Raw genomic sequence first — 13759 nt, forward strand, 5'->3', positions numbered from 1 at the left:
TCAAATTTGATTTTTTTGAAGCCTTGATAAAAAATAAAAATAAATTTTTTTTTAAAAGATTTACTCTGTATTCACTTATACATGTTATTTGACTGGATATATATATATATATATATATATATATACACACACACACACACACACACACACATATATATAATATGAAATTCTAGGAAAAAAAATATTTAAGATTGCAACCTCTAATCAATACTTAAAAATAAAGAGATTGAAAATTCAAATATAAAGAGAGAATAAAGGATATAAAATATCAAAAAATGTTAATAACCATCTGCGTGTATTTAGGCGACTAGAAAAGGAATTAGGGAATAATAAGAATATGGGATGAAAAGGTCGCTACATGAAATCGTCATAATCATCGTAAACATAGTCGCCGTATTCGCTCAAAAGAGTGTTGTCACCTTCAATTTTCAATTTTGCCTTTCCCTTGCCTTTGTTCTTTTTTGCCTTTTCTGCTTTTTCGATTCTTTGCTTTTCAATCAACAAATTATCGACCAATGTTTTAACCTTCTTCAAATGTGATGAGGGTACTATAAAGATAATAAAATATAAAATTTCATAATTAAATACAAAATTATTACATCAAAAAATATAAATATATAAATATATTAAACAATAAATTGTTTTATTAAAATATATTGATTTGTTTAATATTCATTTATAATAAAAGAGCAATATTATATATTGCTATTATATATTATATTAATCATTAAAATATAATTTTTTTATATATTCAGTTTAGTTTTTTTTTTTTATACTCAATTTAGTTCTTCTTTAAATTTCCATAGCATTACAATTATATAAATGTTACGATTTATTTCTATAATATACTTACAATTAAGAGCAACAGATTTAATAAGTTCTTCTCCAAATGGAGGAAACTCAGAGTGTTTAGCAAGTTGGTTCAGCTTTTGTGTAAGTACACTTCCATACTGCTCAAATTCTTCTTTTGTGTTAGGTACTGTGGTATCCAAGCTCAACACAGATTCTTCAGTCACACCTAAAATAGAAAAATGAATTAATAAAAGAATAAATATAAATATATAAATATTAATATATAATATTTATTATATTTTTTATAATATTTTGATTACAAATGTAATTAAAATAATGTAATACAATATATAAATATATTATTATATACAAAAAAATATTTGTATATAAATTTAATTACTCATAAAATAAAAATATAAAAATTGATTAATATTTAAAAAATGATATGAAAATAATACTTTTAAATAAATATATTCTCTAAAAAAGATTTATAAATTGAATTGTACAAATTTTTATATTATAATGAATAGAGATTTTTAAGTTTTTTAAAAAATTGAATATACATCATATCAATTATTAATATATAATTTATTATTGAAATTAAATATTTATCAGGAACGGTACAGGAAATCAATGTAGATAAATAAGACACGTCTGCATTATTTTTTCATGAAATAGAAATGTTTATTTTTTATACAATAACAATTTTGGATTTTCCTCAAAAATTATATTAATTGATTGAAATACATGATTTACACTTCTGGTACAGTTCCTGACATCAAGTTAATATTCTTAATTGAATTTAAATTAGAAAAAGTAAGATTTAAAAAAAATTAATAATTAATATGTAATTATTGCAATTGCAATAATAAACATGTATAATATTTATAATATATTTATAATATAAAACTTTGAATATGTCCCGAATTTTATTAATCTTTACAATAATAAGATTAAGATTAAATAATTATATACTCTAAGTATATATTCAAAATTTTTTATAATTACTTTATATACTAATATTAATTTATATAAAAAAATACTTAATATCATTCTTGTAAAAATGAAAAAACTGTTAGACAATTTATATTATGTGTATATAATTACTTTGTTAGATGGAATGTAAAAATTACATAGGAAATATTTTGATTTTGACAAATATACTGTATATAAATTTATGAAAATTAAAGCTTTAAAATAAAACAAAATTAATAAAAACTTTTATTAAGATATGAATGTATAATTAACTCTTTGCGTTCCAAATATTAAATATTTAATATTATAATATTTGATATTTATTTTTGAAGATTTCTTTTAAATTATGACAAAAATAAAATACATTTAAAAAATATAGAATTTATGAATTTATAGAAAAATATAGAATTAAGTTAAAAAATTTAAATTTAAATGTAATTTTTCAATTTAAAAAATATTAATTTCTATAAATAATTAATAGAATTAAATATTAAAATTAAAGATTCATTCATAAAAAAAATATTATTACAAATTTTGCAACTTGTATTTAAATTTTAAAAATAAAAATAAAAATATAATACTTATATTTAAATTTATAAACTAATATACTTTTCTATAATTTTGCTCTATGTTTCATTTTCATATAAAATTACAGAAAAGATAATAGATTTGCAATAGCAAAAATCAAACTTAAAAAATAAATTAATACACACTTTCTAATCTCTTGTAAGTAAAATACTAAATTTAATACTTTTATCAACTTATCACATATTGATGAAAAGTGACTATGTAGTTTCATAAATTATTCAAATGAAAATAGGAGTGCAAAGAGTTAATAAGTAGAAGTTTTTAGTGAAGTCATTTCTTCTCAGTTTTGTGCGGCTTGCGATGAGAAAAATCAACAAGGTTGGACAAACCGAAAGTTTCCATGGCAAGACGTAGATCAGCTTCTTCTTGGAGCCTTTGACGTCTTAATTGTTCTGCTCTCCTTTCCTCAGGTGTTAATGCTTCCTCTTTTTCTTTAGCTTTTCTCTCTGCCTCTGCTCTTGCCTTTTTCTATAATTAAAAAATTAATGATATTATATAAAATAAATCAAAATATGTCAGAATATAAATTCAAATAAAAAATTGAATAGATAACAAATTTGCATTTGTATATAAATAAAATACTAAAGAAAAAAATATTAATCAAATAATTTTATTAAATAAAATAATTTAATAAAAAGAAAAATTATACCTCACGTTCTTCAATTCTTTCTGCCAAAGCTTTCTTTGGCTTTGGCTTAGCTTTAGGCACTTCTGCAGGTTTTTCTACATCTTTCTTTTCTTCTTCAACATCTTCCCAACTATCCTGTTAATTGATTTTTTAAAATTATTGTATAAACATTTAATCCTTTTTAATATACTTAATATATTTTAATCTTATATATAATTCAATATATATCTTATATATTATATAATTTTATATTATTAAAATAATTTATTTTTAAATTATTTTATGATTTTAAATATTGCAATATAATTAAATTTTATTTCTTTATTTAAAATTAATAAATATATTATATGTATTTAAATATTATACAACTACATATATTTATGATGTTATTTTAAAATTAAAATAAATTTAATCAATTTTTCAATGTATAAAATTCAATTTACAATTATACGTAATATATTAATAATAAATAAATACTAATAATATATTAATAATAAATTAAAAACTAGTAATTATATATAGTAATTATAAAAAAATAACTACAATTGCATTTCACTCGTATTAATTATTAATCAATTTAGATTCGAAGACAATAACCAATCAACAATAATCAATTATCACGTTATTCGACTCACGTTGATTAGTTTTATGAAAGGTTAACCATACTTATGATTTGTCGTATTAATGACAAATTTCAAACAATTTATGTAAAATTAAAATGGAAGTCAGTAAGACAGAACCTTGACATCTTCGTCTTCGTCTTCACCCTCCCACTTGTTGGATCTAATAGCGAGGTCGAATTTCGCTTCAGCGTTTTCGACATCTGTAAAGTTGAAGGTTAAAGTGGTTTCATAGTTTCGAGAAAACATGGGGCCACTTAATAATTAAATGACGGAAAATTAATTTACACATACCCCACTCATCATCCATGATGTATTTTGGATTATTTGCGCACGATTTCGTTTATAAATGAAACAAAATCTTTTCGAACTAACGTGGTCGAACAGATCACGACTGGAATCAAGCGAGCCATACTGCGCGAGGAAAGCGTGTGCCTTTTTTGCAAGATAGTGGTGGTGAAACTCAAATTACATATGTTCAAGATTGGATACTCCATGTTCAAACAAATATTAAACATAGCAATTATTTAAAGTAAACAACTATTATTTTCTTAATTTTTATAATGAAAATAAATATTATAAAAATAATGAATATGTATAATAATAATCAAATAATTTTTAGCGAAAAAAGATTTACTTAAAAAAAGGAGATTACTATTGCTTATTTTTTTTTTTTGTAAAATAAAAAGTTCAATAATAAGGTTATATAAATTCTAAAACATGTAAAAACATAGAAATATATAGAAATTTATTTTTTATAATTATTTATTGAATTTATTACATTCATTCATTTATTTTATTCATTTTATTAAAAACTTAAATTTTATAAAATTAATATGTAATATTTATTGTTATTAAATATTGTTATATCTTATCAATATGATTTGTTTTAAAATTCAATTAAATTGATATATAGAACTAATAGTAAAATAAAATATTTTATATAATCATAAGATCTATTTTTTATGTAATTTGATTAAAATTTAATAAATAAATTAAAATTCTTGAATCTATATAAATTATTTGTGAATTACAATATTTAATAAGGTACATTTAATAAGAGATACATATAGTATAAGTTAGTTACAAATTTAAATAATTTTTTTTTTCTTTTAGGACGTTATTGAAACATTCTGTTAACTATTGTATATATATGATGTAAATATTTGTGCCGCAATATCTGTACAAGTTGGTTGTGCGAATTGTGCGAATTATGTGCGATTTAATACAATGAATAAATTATAAGTATAGAATATTATTGACTATGAATTTTTAAATAATTGTAATCATCACAAAAATATTGACATAAACAATATTTTATATGTTAATTTGAAATGTAAGATTAAAAAACATATAAATGTTTTATATATTTGAATATAATAAATTTCGTTGTTAATATAAAAATTTAAGTTCAATTTTGATTTTCTGATTAATTTTTTTAGTTTTGATTATGAATTTTTTTTAACATGAATCATTATATAAAATTTTATATCTTTTAATATTTTTATAAGTTATTTTGTAAATTAGTTTAATGATAAAAGAAAATATAAAAGACAAAATATAACATTTAAAATATTTTAAATATTAAGAAAATATTAATTAAAAAATGTATACTTAAAAATATATTTTTTTATTTTTTTTCTTTTTATTCTATTTTTTATAGAAAAATGAATGACTTTGAGGCTTATGTTACATGCCCATATAACAAATCACATCGAATTTTAAAGTCTCGATTTCAAATACACCTCACAAAATGTAGTAAACAATATGAAAAATATATTAAAGATACTAAAATTAATTGTGAATTTAATTCATCACATTTATTAGAACCAGAAGAATATGAGGTAAATTAAATTAAATATATTTTTAGTTAGATAGTTTTTCAATCATATAATTGAATTTCATATTTAAGAATTAAAAAGAATTAAAAACTTCTTTTTTTATTTGCAGCATCATCTTTCAATATGCCCATCTAGAGCAAATGTAATATGTGAACAATATATACTTGGGCAAGATGAGCAAGATGTTGGAATAATTTCATTAGAAGATGCATGTAATGTACAACCAAATATATCTAACGAAGACTGGTCTGGAAATAATCCAACATATAATCCAGTAAAACAAACAGAAGATAAAAATATAATTAGATTACCAATTGCTATGTCAAAATCAGAAAAAAAAGAATTTCGGCAACTTGAAAGAGATAGAATATTATTTCTTGAAAATAATAATAACATAAGCAATGATGATAGTAAAATAAGTATTATAAAACAGAAAACTGACTTTGATGAACCATTAAAAGCTCCTAAACAATTACCTAAGGCAATATTATGTAATCAAGATCTTACTAATTATCTTATTTCTAAACTAAATAAAGTTTCTATAGATATAGATAATAGTTATAGTTCTTCAAGAAAAGAGAATTTAATTTTAAAAAATATTTCTGATGATGAAGAAAAAGAAAATATTTCTAAAGAAGGAAATAATGTAGCTGCATCATTTCAAACATCATTTCAAAACATATCTAAGGTAAACAAAATTTCTGTAGAAATAGGTAGTAATTCTTCAAAAAAAGAAAATTTAATTTTGAAAAGTATTTTTGACGAAGAAGAAAAAAAAAATGTTTTTGAAGAAAAAAACAATGTAATTACATTATCTCAAAATATTTCTAAACTAAATAGAATTTCTATAGATATAGATAATAGTTTATTAAAAAAAGAAAATTTAATTTTGAAAAATATTTCTGACGAAGAAGAAAAAGAAAATGTTTCTGAAGAAGAAAGTAATATAGCTGTATCATCTCAAAATATTTCTAAGATTAAAAAAAACATTTTAGAAATGAAGACTGATTTTAAAACAAAGGTATGTATTTCTCAAAAAAATAATTCTGAAATGCAAACAAACTATGGAAAAAATAATAATCTTCAATTAAACTTGCATAAAGAAAATAAAATTGAATCTCAAAATAATATTCATTTAAAATCAAGAATAGCAGCAAATATTTTTACAGAAGGAATGAAAATTAGTACTGGAAGAGGATTCACTATAGCTTATAATTCTTTTTTGAATAAAATAAAATTGGAAGATAATGGAAATTCTCATGTCTATGGTTATGATGAAGATTAGAAAATACTTTAACAATGCTTACTTAACAATATGTAAGAATATCTTAACAATGTTAATTTTCTTATAATTTTTTTCCTATTCTATTTTTCCTTAAATCTTTCAAATATATACTTATATTTGAATCAATAACAAATAGTTAAAAAAGTTAATGAAACTACATATGTATAGTTTTCACAAATTTTTTTTTATAATTATTAAATAACAATATGTGATTTTTTTGTTTTTACATACTTGATTTGTTATTATATTGTTTTTATTATGTTTTTGTTAATGAATATGAATAAAAATATGATCAATAAAATAGGTTAAAAAATTGCATTTACTATAATAATATAAATTATTTTTTTTATAATGGCAAATCATTTCTAATGTTCAATAAATTTATTTATAATCATTATTATAAGTATGAAAAAAAATGTGAAGAAACCCACTCGAAATTCAATCCCAGAATTTTTGATCAGCAATCCAAACTTCTAAATTTGTCAGCAACATTGCGAAAGTATGACTATTAAAAAAATGAGAGAAACTTATAGCAGCACTAATGAAATTTAGGAAAAAAAGGAAAAAATAACGAATGTTCTATTTGTATTGTACACTTAGAGTAAGACCAAACAATATATAATAAAATATCCATTGTTTTTCGCAACTTGATTTCTAAGTTCCATTACTACTTCCATTCTTTTAATGACCAGATTTTACATCGTAATTTTGTTTGCCAACAAGAAAACAAAATGACAACAAAGAAACAAAATGTCGGCAATAATAAGAATTACATGTGATGAAAGATCCGCCGCAATGATAATTCGTTCGATGATATGCGTCGTTTATCCATTTTATTATTTTATACTTCATTATCAACCATTTTATCCTAATAATTTTCCTAATAAATTCCTTATCCTAATAATTTTGTTTTATTTTCAAAACTTTTTCTTGTTTGTTTTTCATCACTGCTTTTACATTCCTTACATTATAATTATTTAATTATAAATAATTATAAAAAAATAATTATTTGAAATAATAATTAAACATGTATATTTTTTAAATAAATTTGCATTAAAAAATATCTACGAATATTCTACGAATTATTCATATAATATTAAATAGTTGATATAGAATAAAATTAAAATTGCCCATTATATATATAAATTGTTCATAATAATATATATAAATAGTAATATTATATAATATCATAATAATATTATGAATTATGATACTTATAAAAATAAATAAAAAATAAATAATAATATTTTTTTAAATAAGATTTTTAATAAGATTTCATTTGAATAATTTTAAATATACAAAATATGACTTCATTTAATTTCGAAATTAATAAATCAAATCAATATTGATATTCATTATTAATAATAATGATACTAATAACTGAAATCGATATATATTTAAATAATATAAAAAATAATTTCTTTTCTTAGCATATACTACTAGTTATTACTGCTATTTTTTATTTATTTTGTTTATGTTTATTTAATAAAAATATATTAGAATAGTACATAAAAAGAATATTTTAAATTATAATATAATTATAATTGGAATTTACATAATAGCATAGAAATATATATAGCATAGAAATATATATATTTTAATATTTCAAAATCAATGTTAAAGAATAAAAAAATATGATGGTATAAGTAGAAAATGCAAAAAAATTATTTAAAAAAAATAAAATTTTTCTACACAATCCCTATATAATAAAATTCATCAATAATACAATTATAGTTAATAGGATTGACATTATTGCAATTTATTATTATTACAGTGAATATCGATTGCGAAACTTTTTTAAAAATTTTAATTTATATGAATTTTAATATCAAACTTTTTATTATTCATATTTAAATTTTGCGCTATTTTAATTATTGAGAAAATTGGACAAATTGATCGCAATAGCTTCTTATAAAAAAAATTATAATATATTTATACTATTCATACTAACAATTCATATTTTTATAATTAAAGCTTTATTTAAATGGCATAGTTTATAATTGAAAAAAATGATTATATATGAAATAATTGAAAATAATGATTAATTTTAAGTTTAAATTCTTTAACATTTTAAATGAATGAAATAATTTTAAATAAATAGATTTAATCTTAAACAATGAATATAATTAAATTTATAATTAAATTTTACAATTTTACAATTTTATCAATTGTTTTCATCAATTCAATCAATTGTTAAGAATATAAATTCAATATATTTAAATTAAAAATACTGTTTAATATCAATATTTAATATTCCATTAAATTAATTATTAGTATTTAATATTAATAAAATTAATAGTATTTGATGGTATATAATAATTTATAAATCTTGAAAATAAATGTCTTATAATAGAACATACCTATGTTAACGTAAAAAATTTGTGCAGTTTTGGAACAAACCATTTATGTATTCGTCTAGTGTATTCAGAAATCTTTCAAAAAATAGTCTTATACAAATCACTTTTAATTGCTAGTCATTTTTTCAATTTTATCTGTTATAGCATTATTATTGCTACAATAAAGATTTTTCATAATGGTAAATATAAATAATTAATTTAATAATTAATTCAATATTACTATTATGGATATCATTTATTTTTTAATTATTTTTTTATTAAAATTACAATTGAAAAATTGCATAAATTGCATTGTCATTCATTAATAATTAATTCTTTAAATAATAATAATAAAGTAGCATTATATATTAAATTAATTATATATACGCAGATTTATTTAATATTATTAATTTATAGTTTTTTTATCTAATTTATAGTTAAATAAATATAATAAGAATTTATATATTATATATATATTAATTGCATTATGCGAATTTAATCATTATTCTTTGTATAAGAAATGAATAGTTATTATTTTAAATTAATGAATTTTATTTTATTTACATCATAATTAGAAAAAATTATTTTTTTTCATATTATTTTTATATTGAATTGACGATATAAATTTTTATAATGTTTAAAAATATATTGATAAAATTAAGTTTAATAAAAATCTATATAAATCTAAATAACTCATATTATATATAAATAAACTATATAACTGTAAAATATATTAATATTGAGTGTTTTATTTCAATAATAAAAATTATAAATTATAATTACATAAATATTGTATCTTAATGTTAGTATAAAAATTATAATTAGAAAGAAATTAGTGTGATAAGTATTAGAAAAAAATTAGAATACAATATTAAAAAATAATATTAATATATTTAATATATATTTGATGTGGTTTTTTGCTAACAGGCACGTAGATATGATACACGCACAACAATATTTTCTCCTGAAGGTCGTCTTTATCAAGTAGAATATGCAATGGAAGCTATAAGTCATGCAGGTACTTGTCTTGGTATTTTAGCAACTAATGGTATTCTACTTGTAGCAGAAAGACGCAATATAAATAAATTATTGGATGAAGTATATTATTCTGAAAAAATTTATAAACTCAATGATGATATTGTTTGTTCTGTTGCTGGTATTACTTCTGATGCTAATGTATTAACAAATGAATTACGTTTAATTGCACAACGTTATTTATTACAATATGGAGAACCAATTCCTTGTGAACAACTTGTTTCTTGGCTTTGTGATGTAAAACAAGCATATACACAATATGGTGGAAAGAGACCTTTTGGTGTTTCTATTCTATATATGGGATGGGATAAACATTATGGATATCAGTTGTATCAGTCAGATCCTAGTGGAAATTATGGAGGTTGGAAAGCAACTTGTATTGGACATAATTCTGCTGCTGCAGTATCATCATTAAAGCAGGAATATGATAATAATAATATTACTTTAGAAGAAGCTAAAGCATTGGCTATAAAAGTGCTTTCTAAAACTTTAGATCTTAATAAATTATCTGGAGATAAAGGTAAGAATATAAAATTTAAATATAATTTTATTTAAATAAAATTATAATTAATTTCAATTAAAAGAGAAATATAGCAAAAAAATATTTTATTTATAATTCTTTAATTATATTGTTTTCCATTTCAGTGGAAATGGTTACTTTAACAAGAGAAAATGGTAAAACTATTACAAGAATTCTTCCTATGAGTGAAGTAGATGCTTTGATTGCAGAACATGATCGATTAGAAGCACTTGCTGAACAAGCCAAAAAAGAAAAGCAGAAGTTATGAAAAGAAAAATATATGTATATTTTGCATTTTTCTTATATTTATAATATTTTCATAAAATTCTATCAATTTTCTTATATGTAACATTATATGTAACATTCAATTCTTCAATGGAACATAAAAACAATATCTATGTTCTTTTGTATACAATTCTATGTTGAAGAAAAATTATAAAATGTGAATATAAGAAAAAAATAAAAGTAAATAAATTTCCTATATGTTTCTAGAATTAAATCCTTTTATACAAATATATAATTCATTAATTCATTATAATATTCTTTATTAAATATCATGGAATAACTGAATTATATTATTTTTGTATTATCATAATTAAATTTCTGATTAAGAAAAAAAAGAAAATTTGAAGAATTATTTAATTAATTTTATAAGAATAACATAATATTTAAAATAAGATTAGTTTTAATAGTTTTAATACAAAATATTTATTAAGATCATAAATATTTTTTATTTTTAAATATTTTCAGTGGAATCATAATATTAAATAATAATAAATTATAAAAAAAATATTTACGTTTTTTACATTCATTAATATTTAAATTTGAATATCTTTCATAACTTCAAAACTTCTTTCTCTTAAATAATAGATAATAAAAATATAAAGAAATAAAACACTTTATAATAATTATAGAAGAGATTATTATGTGACAAATAACAAATTAATATTTTTTATTCAATGAAACCAAAAAATTATAAACAAACTTCTTTAAATTATTTAAAATACATATAATAAAATATTATTTATATTATATTATATTATTAACATTATTTATATAATTTTAATAAATGATTTTTATTAAAGTTTTATTTTATAATTTTTTATGATATATCATATATAATACATAAAATTATTTTTAAAATATATATATAATAAATTAATTTTGGGATAAATTTATATAATTTTATAATATTATATATAATAAGAAGTTCTTTTATATTAAAAATACAAAAATAATTTGATATTGTTGTATTAAATATGTTAAATATAAAAAATATAATTTACTATAACATTATTCTAAGATGTTATTTTTTATATCATTTATTTATTTTTTTAATTATTTTATATATAGATAATATGTTGAGGTATGTTAAAGTATAATTATAATGTTAAAGTATAATTATGTCATAAAAGATAAGTTAAAATATAAAATAAATATTAATAATATCAATTTGTCAATAATAAAACAGAAAAGCATAAGTTTAAGTATAAACTTAAAGTTATTTCCAATTGAAGATTTCATAAAGTGTTGTAATATTTACATTTAATATTGATGAAATATTTATAATAAAGAAAATGCATTTTAAAATAATAAATATGAAAAAAATAAAAAATTTATATAGTAATAGATTTGTATTACATTTTAATTCATGTAATTGAAAAGAAATTTTATAATAAAATTGTAATAAATAGATATAAAAATAAATGTACAATATCACTTAATGTAGAATAATGTAAAAAATATTGAAAATATTAAAAAAAAGTTATGAGTCGAGTCATATTGACCAGGCTGTCACTGCGGTCCCACTCCCGGGCGCGATCCCACTACTGCCCGCCACGGAGACTTTTGGCTGCTGGGTGTCCCCCTCTGGCCCGGTTCGCCTCTCCCTAGCCAACCTGGCCATCCCGGATTCCTCCAGGATGCCCATATTGATGGCGAGCTTAGCGCGGACACCCAGTCGACGTGAGTCCCGCACCAACAGGAACCCCCGCTCTCAGACCCTCCGTCATAACTAGCCTCCGAGTAGCCGGATTACAGGAGCCGCCACGCTCCCAGCTGAAATACATATGTACTATTTATCTATTTAAAGTATATTTTTAATAAATTTAAAAAAAAGAATGTTAAAGTAAAATTTTTATAATATTAGATATTTTATAAACATGATTTTAAATAATAATTTAAATGATAATTTAGATTTTCAGTGCAACTTAAATGTAAACTTTTAAAAAAATATAGCAAATATTATACATATATAAATATATAGTATGAAAGATGTTAAAGAGATGTGTATGCTTTCAAAAATAGTATCATACATTGATAAAGAAGACTTAGTCAATATCATCTGTAGTAAATAATACCGACAAAAAGCATAGATATAAGCATAAATATAAAATTTTCATAGCATAAATAAGATAGAACTTTTTGCATTTTATTATAGATTAAATATAAGAACATATATGTTTTATTATATAAGAACATATATGAGTTTTTTATCTCATGTTCTGAAATAACAATTGTGTAAAAAATAAAAATGTTTGGCATGCCCTCTACAATTAAGAATAATAAGTATAGGAATATTCTATCTAACCATCAAAGTTGGTAAAGAAAACAGAAATAAAAATATAATTAAGTATTACTTATTTTATGTTATATTTATGTAATTATTATATATTTGTATTATATTTTTATCTATTAATTAAAAAAAAAATTTATGTTTTTTTTTATTATAGAATAAAAACATGATTTCTATAAAATATTAATTATGAAAATATCAATTTTTTCAAATTTATTTTAAAAAAATTTATCTAAATACAATCTTATTAAAATAAAGTAAAATTATTTTTATTTATATAAAAAATAGTAATTATCTAATTATAACAGAAAAAAATTTCATAATTATTTAAAAGATTTTTTCGTAATATCGATTTCAATGATTTTGGAATATAAATTGAATTTATTGAAAATTGAATTTATTGAATTGACAATTATACGCATAGGATAAAATTATTCAAAACTTAATTATTTTGAATAATTTTTTTTTTTGGAAATATTTATAAAAAAAAATTATAAATATGCTACTATTCTATAGAATTTCATCTATACATATATGTTTTTGATACATCAACATATGATCTTC

The 13759-nt window shown here is 19.5% G+C and overlaps 3 protein-coding genes across 4 annotated transcripts; 2 read left to right on the forward strand and 1 right to left on the reverse strand.

Annotated features, from left to right (window-relative positions):
* Positions 1 to 278: 278 nt before the first annotated feature.
* Positions 279 to 4052, reverse strand: LOC122720212 (eukaryotic translation initiation factor 3 subunit J). Its single transcript, XM_043946762.1, has 6 exons — positions 3898 to 4052; positions 3724 to 3806; positions 3005 to 3118; positions 2685 to 2823; positions 854 to 1018; positions 279 to 548 (listed from the first exon to the last, which is right to left on the reverse strand). Exons 1-6 carry the CDS (start codon positions 3911 to 3913, stop codon positions 355 to 357), a joined length of 711 nt encoding a protein of 236 aa, XP_043802697.1. The 5' UTR covers positions 3914 to 4052; the 3' UTR covers positions 279 to 354.
* On the forward strand, positions 4011 to 6832 carry LOC122720211 (reticulocyte-binding protein PFD0110w-like). Of its 2 annotated transcripts, none has more exons than XM_043946760.1 (4): positions 4011 to 4135; positions 4720 to 4939; positions 5267 to 5447; positions 5554 to 6832. In XM_043946760.1, the coding sequence occupies exons 3-4, from the start codon at positions 5271 to 5273 to the stop codon at positions 6727 to 6729; spliced, it is 1353 nt and encodes a 450-aa protein (XP_043802695.1). In that variant the 5' UTR covers positions 4011 to 4135; positions 4720 to 4939; positions 5267 to 5270; the 3' UTR covers positions 6730 to 6832. The 2 variants fall into 2 exon arrangements, with proteins under 2 accessions (XP_043802695.1, XP_043802696.1); XM_043946761.1 differs by lacking the exon at positions 4011 to 4135 and adding an exon at positions 4592 to 4650.
* A 2326-nt stretch (positions 6833 to 9158) lies between these two features.
* On the forward strand, positions 9159 to 11101 carry LOC122720235 (proteasome subunit alpha type-4). Its single transcript, XM_043946798.1, has 3 exons — positions 9159 to 9265; positions 9993 to 10620; positions 10746 to 11101. Exons 1-3 carry the CDS (start codon positions 9263 to 9265, stop codon positions 10886 to 10888), a joined length of 774 nt encoding a protein of 257 aa, XP_043802733.1. The 5' UTR covers positions 9159 to 9262; the 3' UTR covers positions 10889 to 11101.
* The last annotated feature ends 2658 nt before the right edge of the window (positions 11102 to 13759 follow it).

The sequence above is a fragment of the Apis laboriosa genome, unplaced genomic scaffold (assembly GCF_014066325.1).
Source record: "Apis laboriosa isolate Shangri-la unplaced genomic scaffold, ASM1406632v1 scaffold122_cov146, whole genome shotgun sequence".
Lineage (NCBI taxonomy): Eukaryota > Metazoa > Arthropoda > Insecta > Hymenoptera > Apidae > Apis > Apis laboriosa.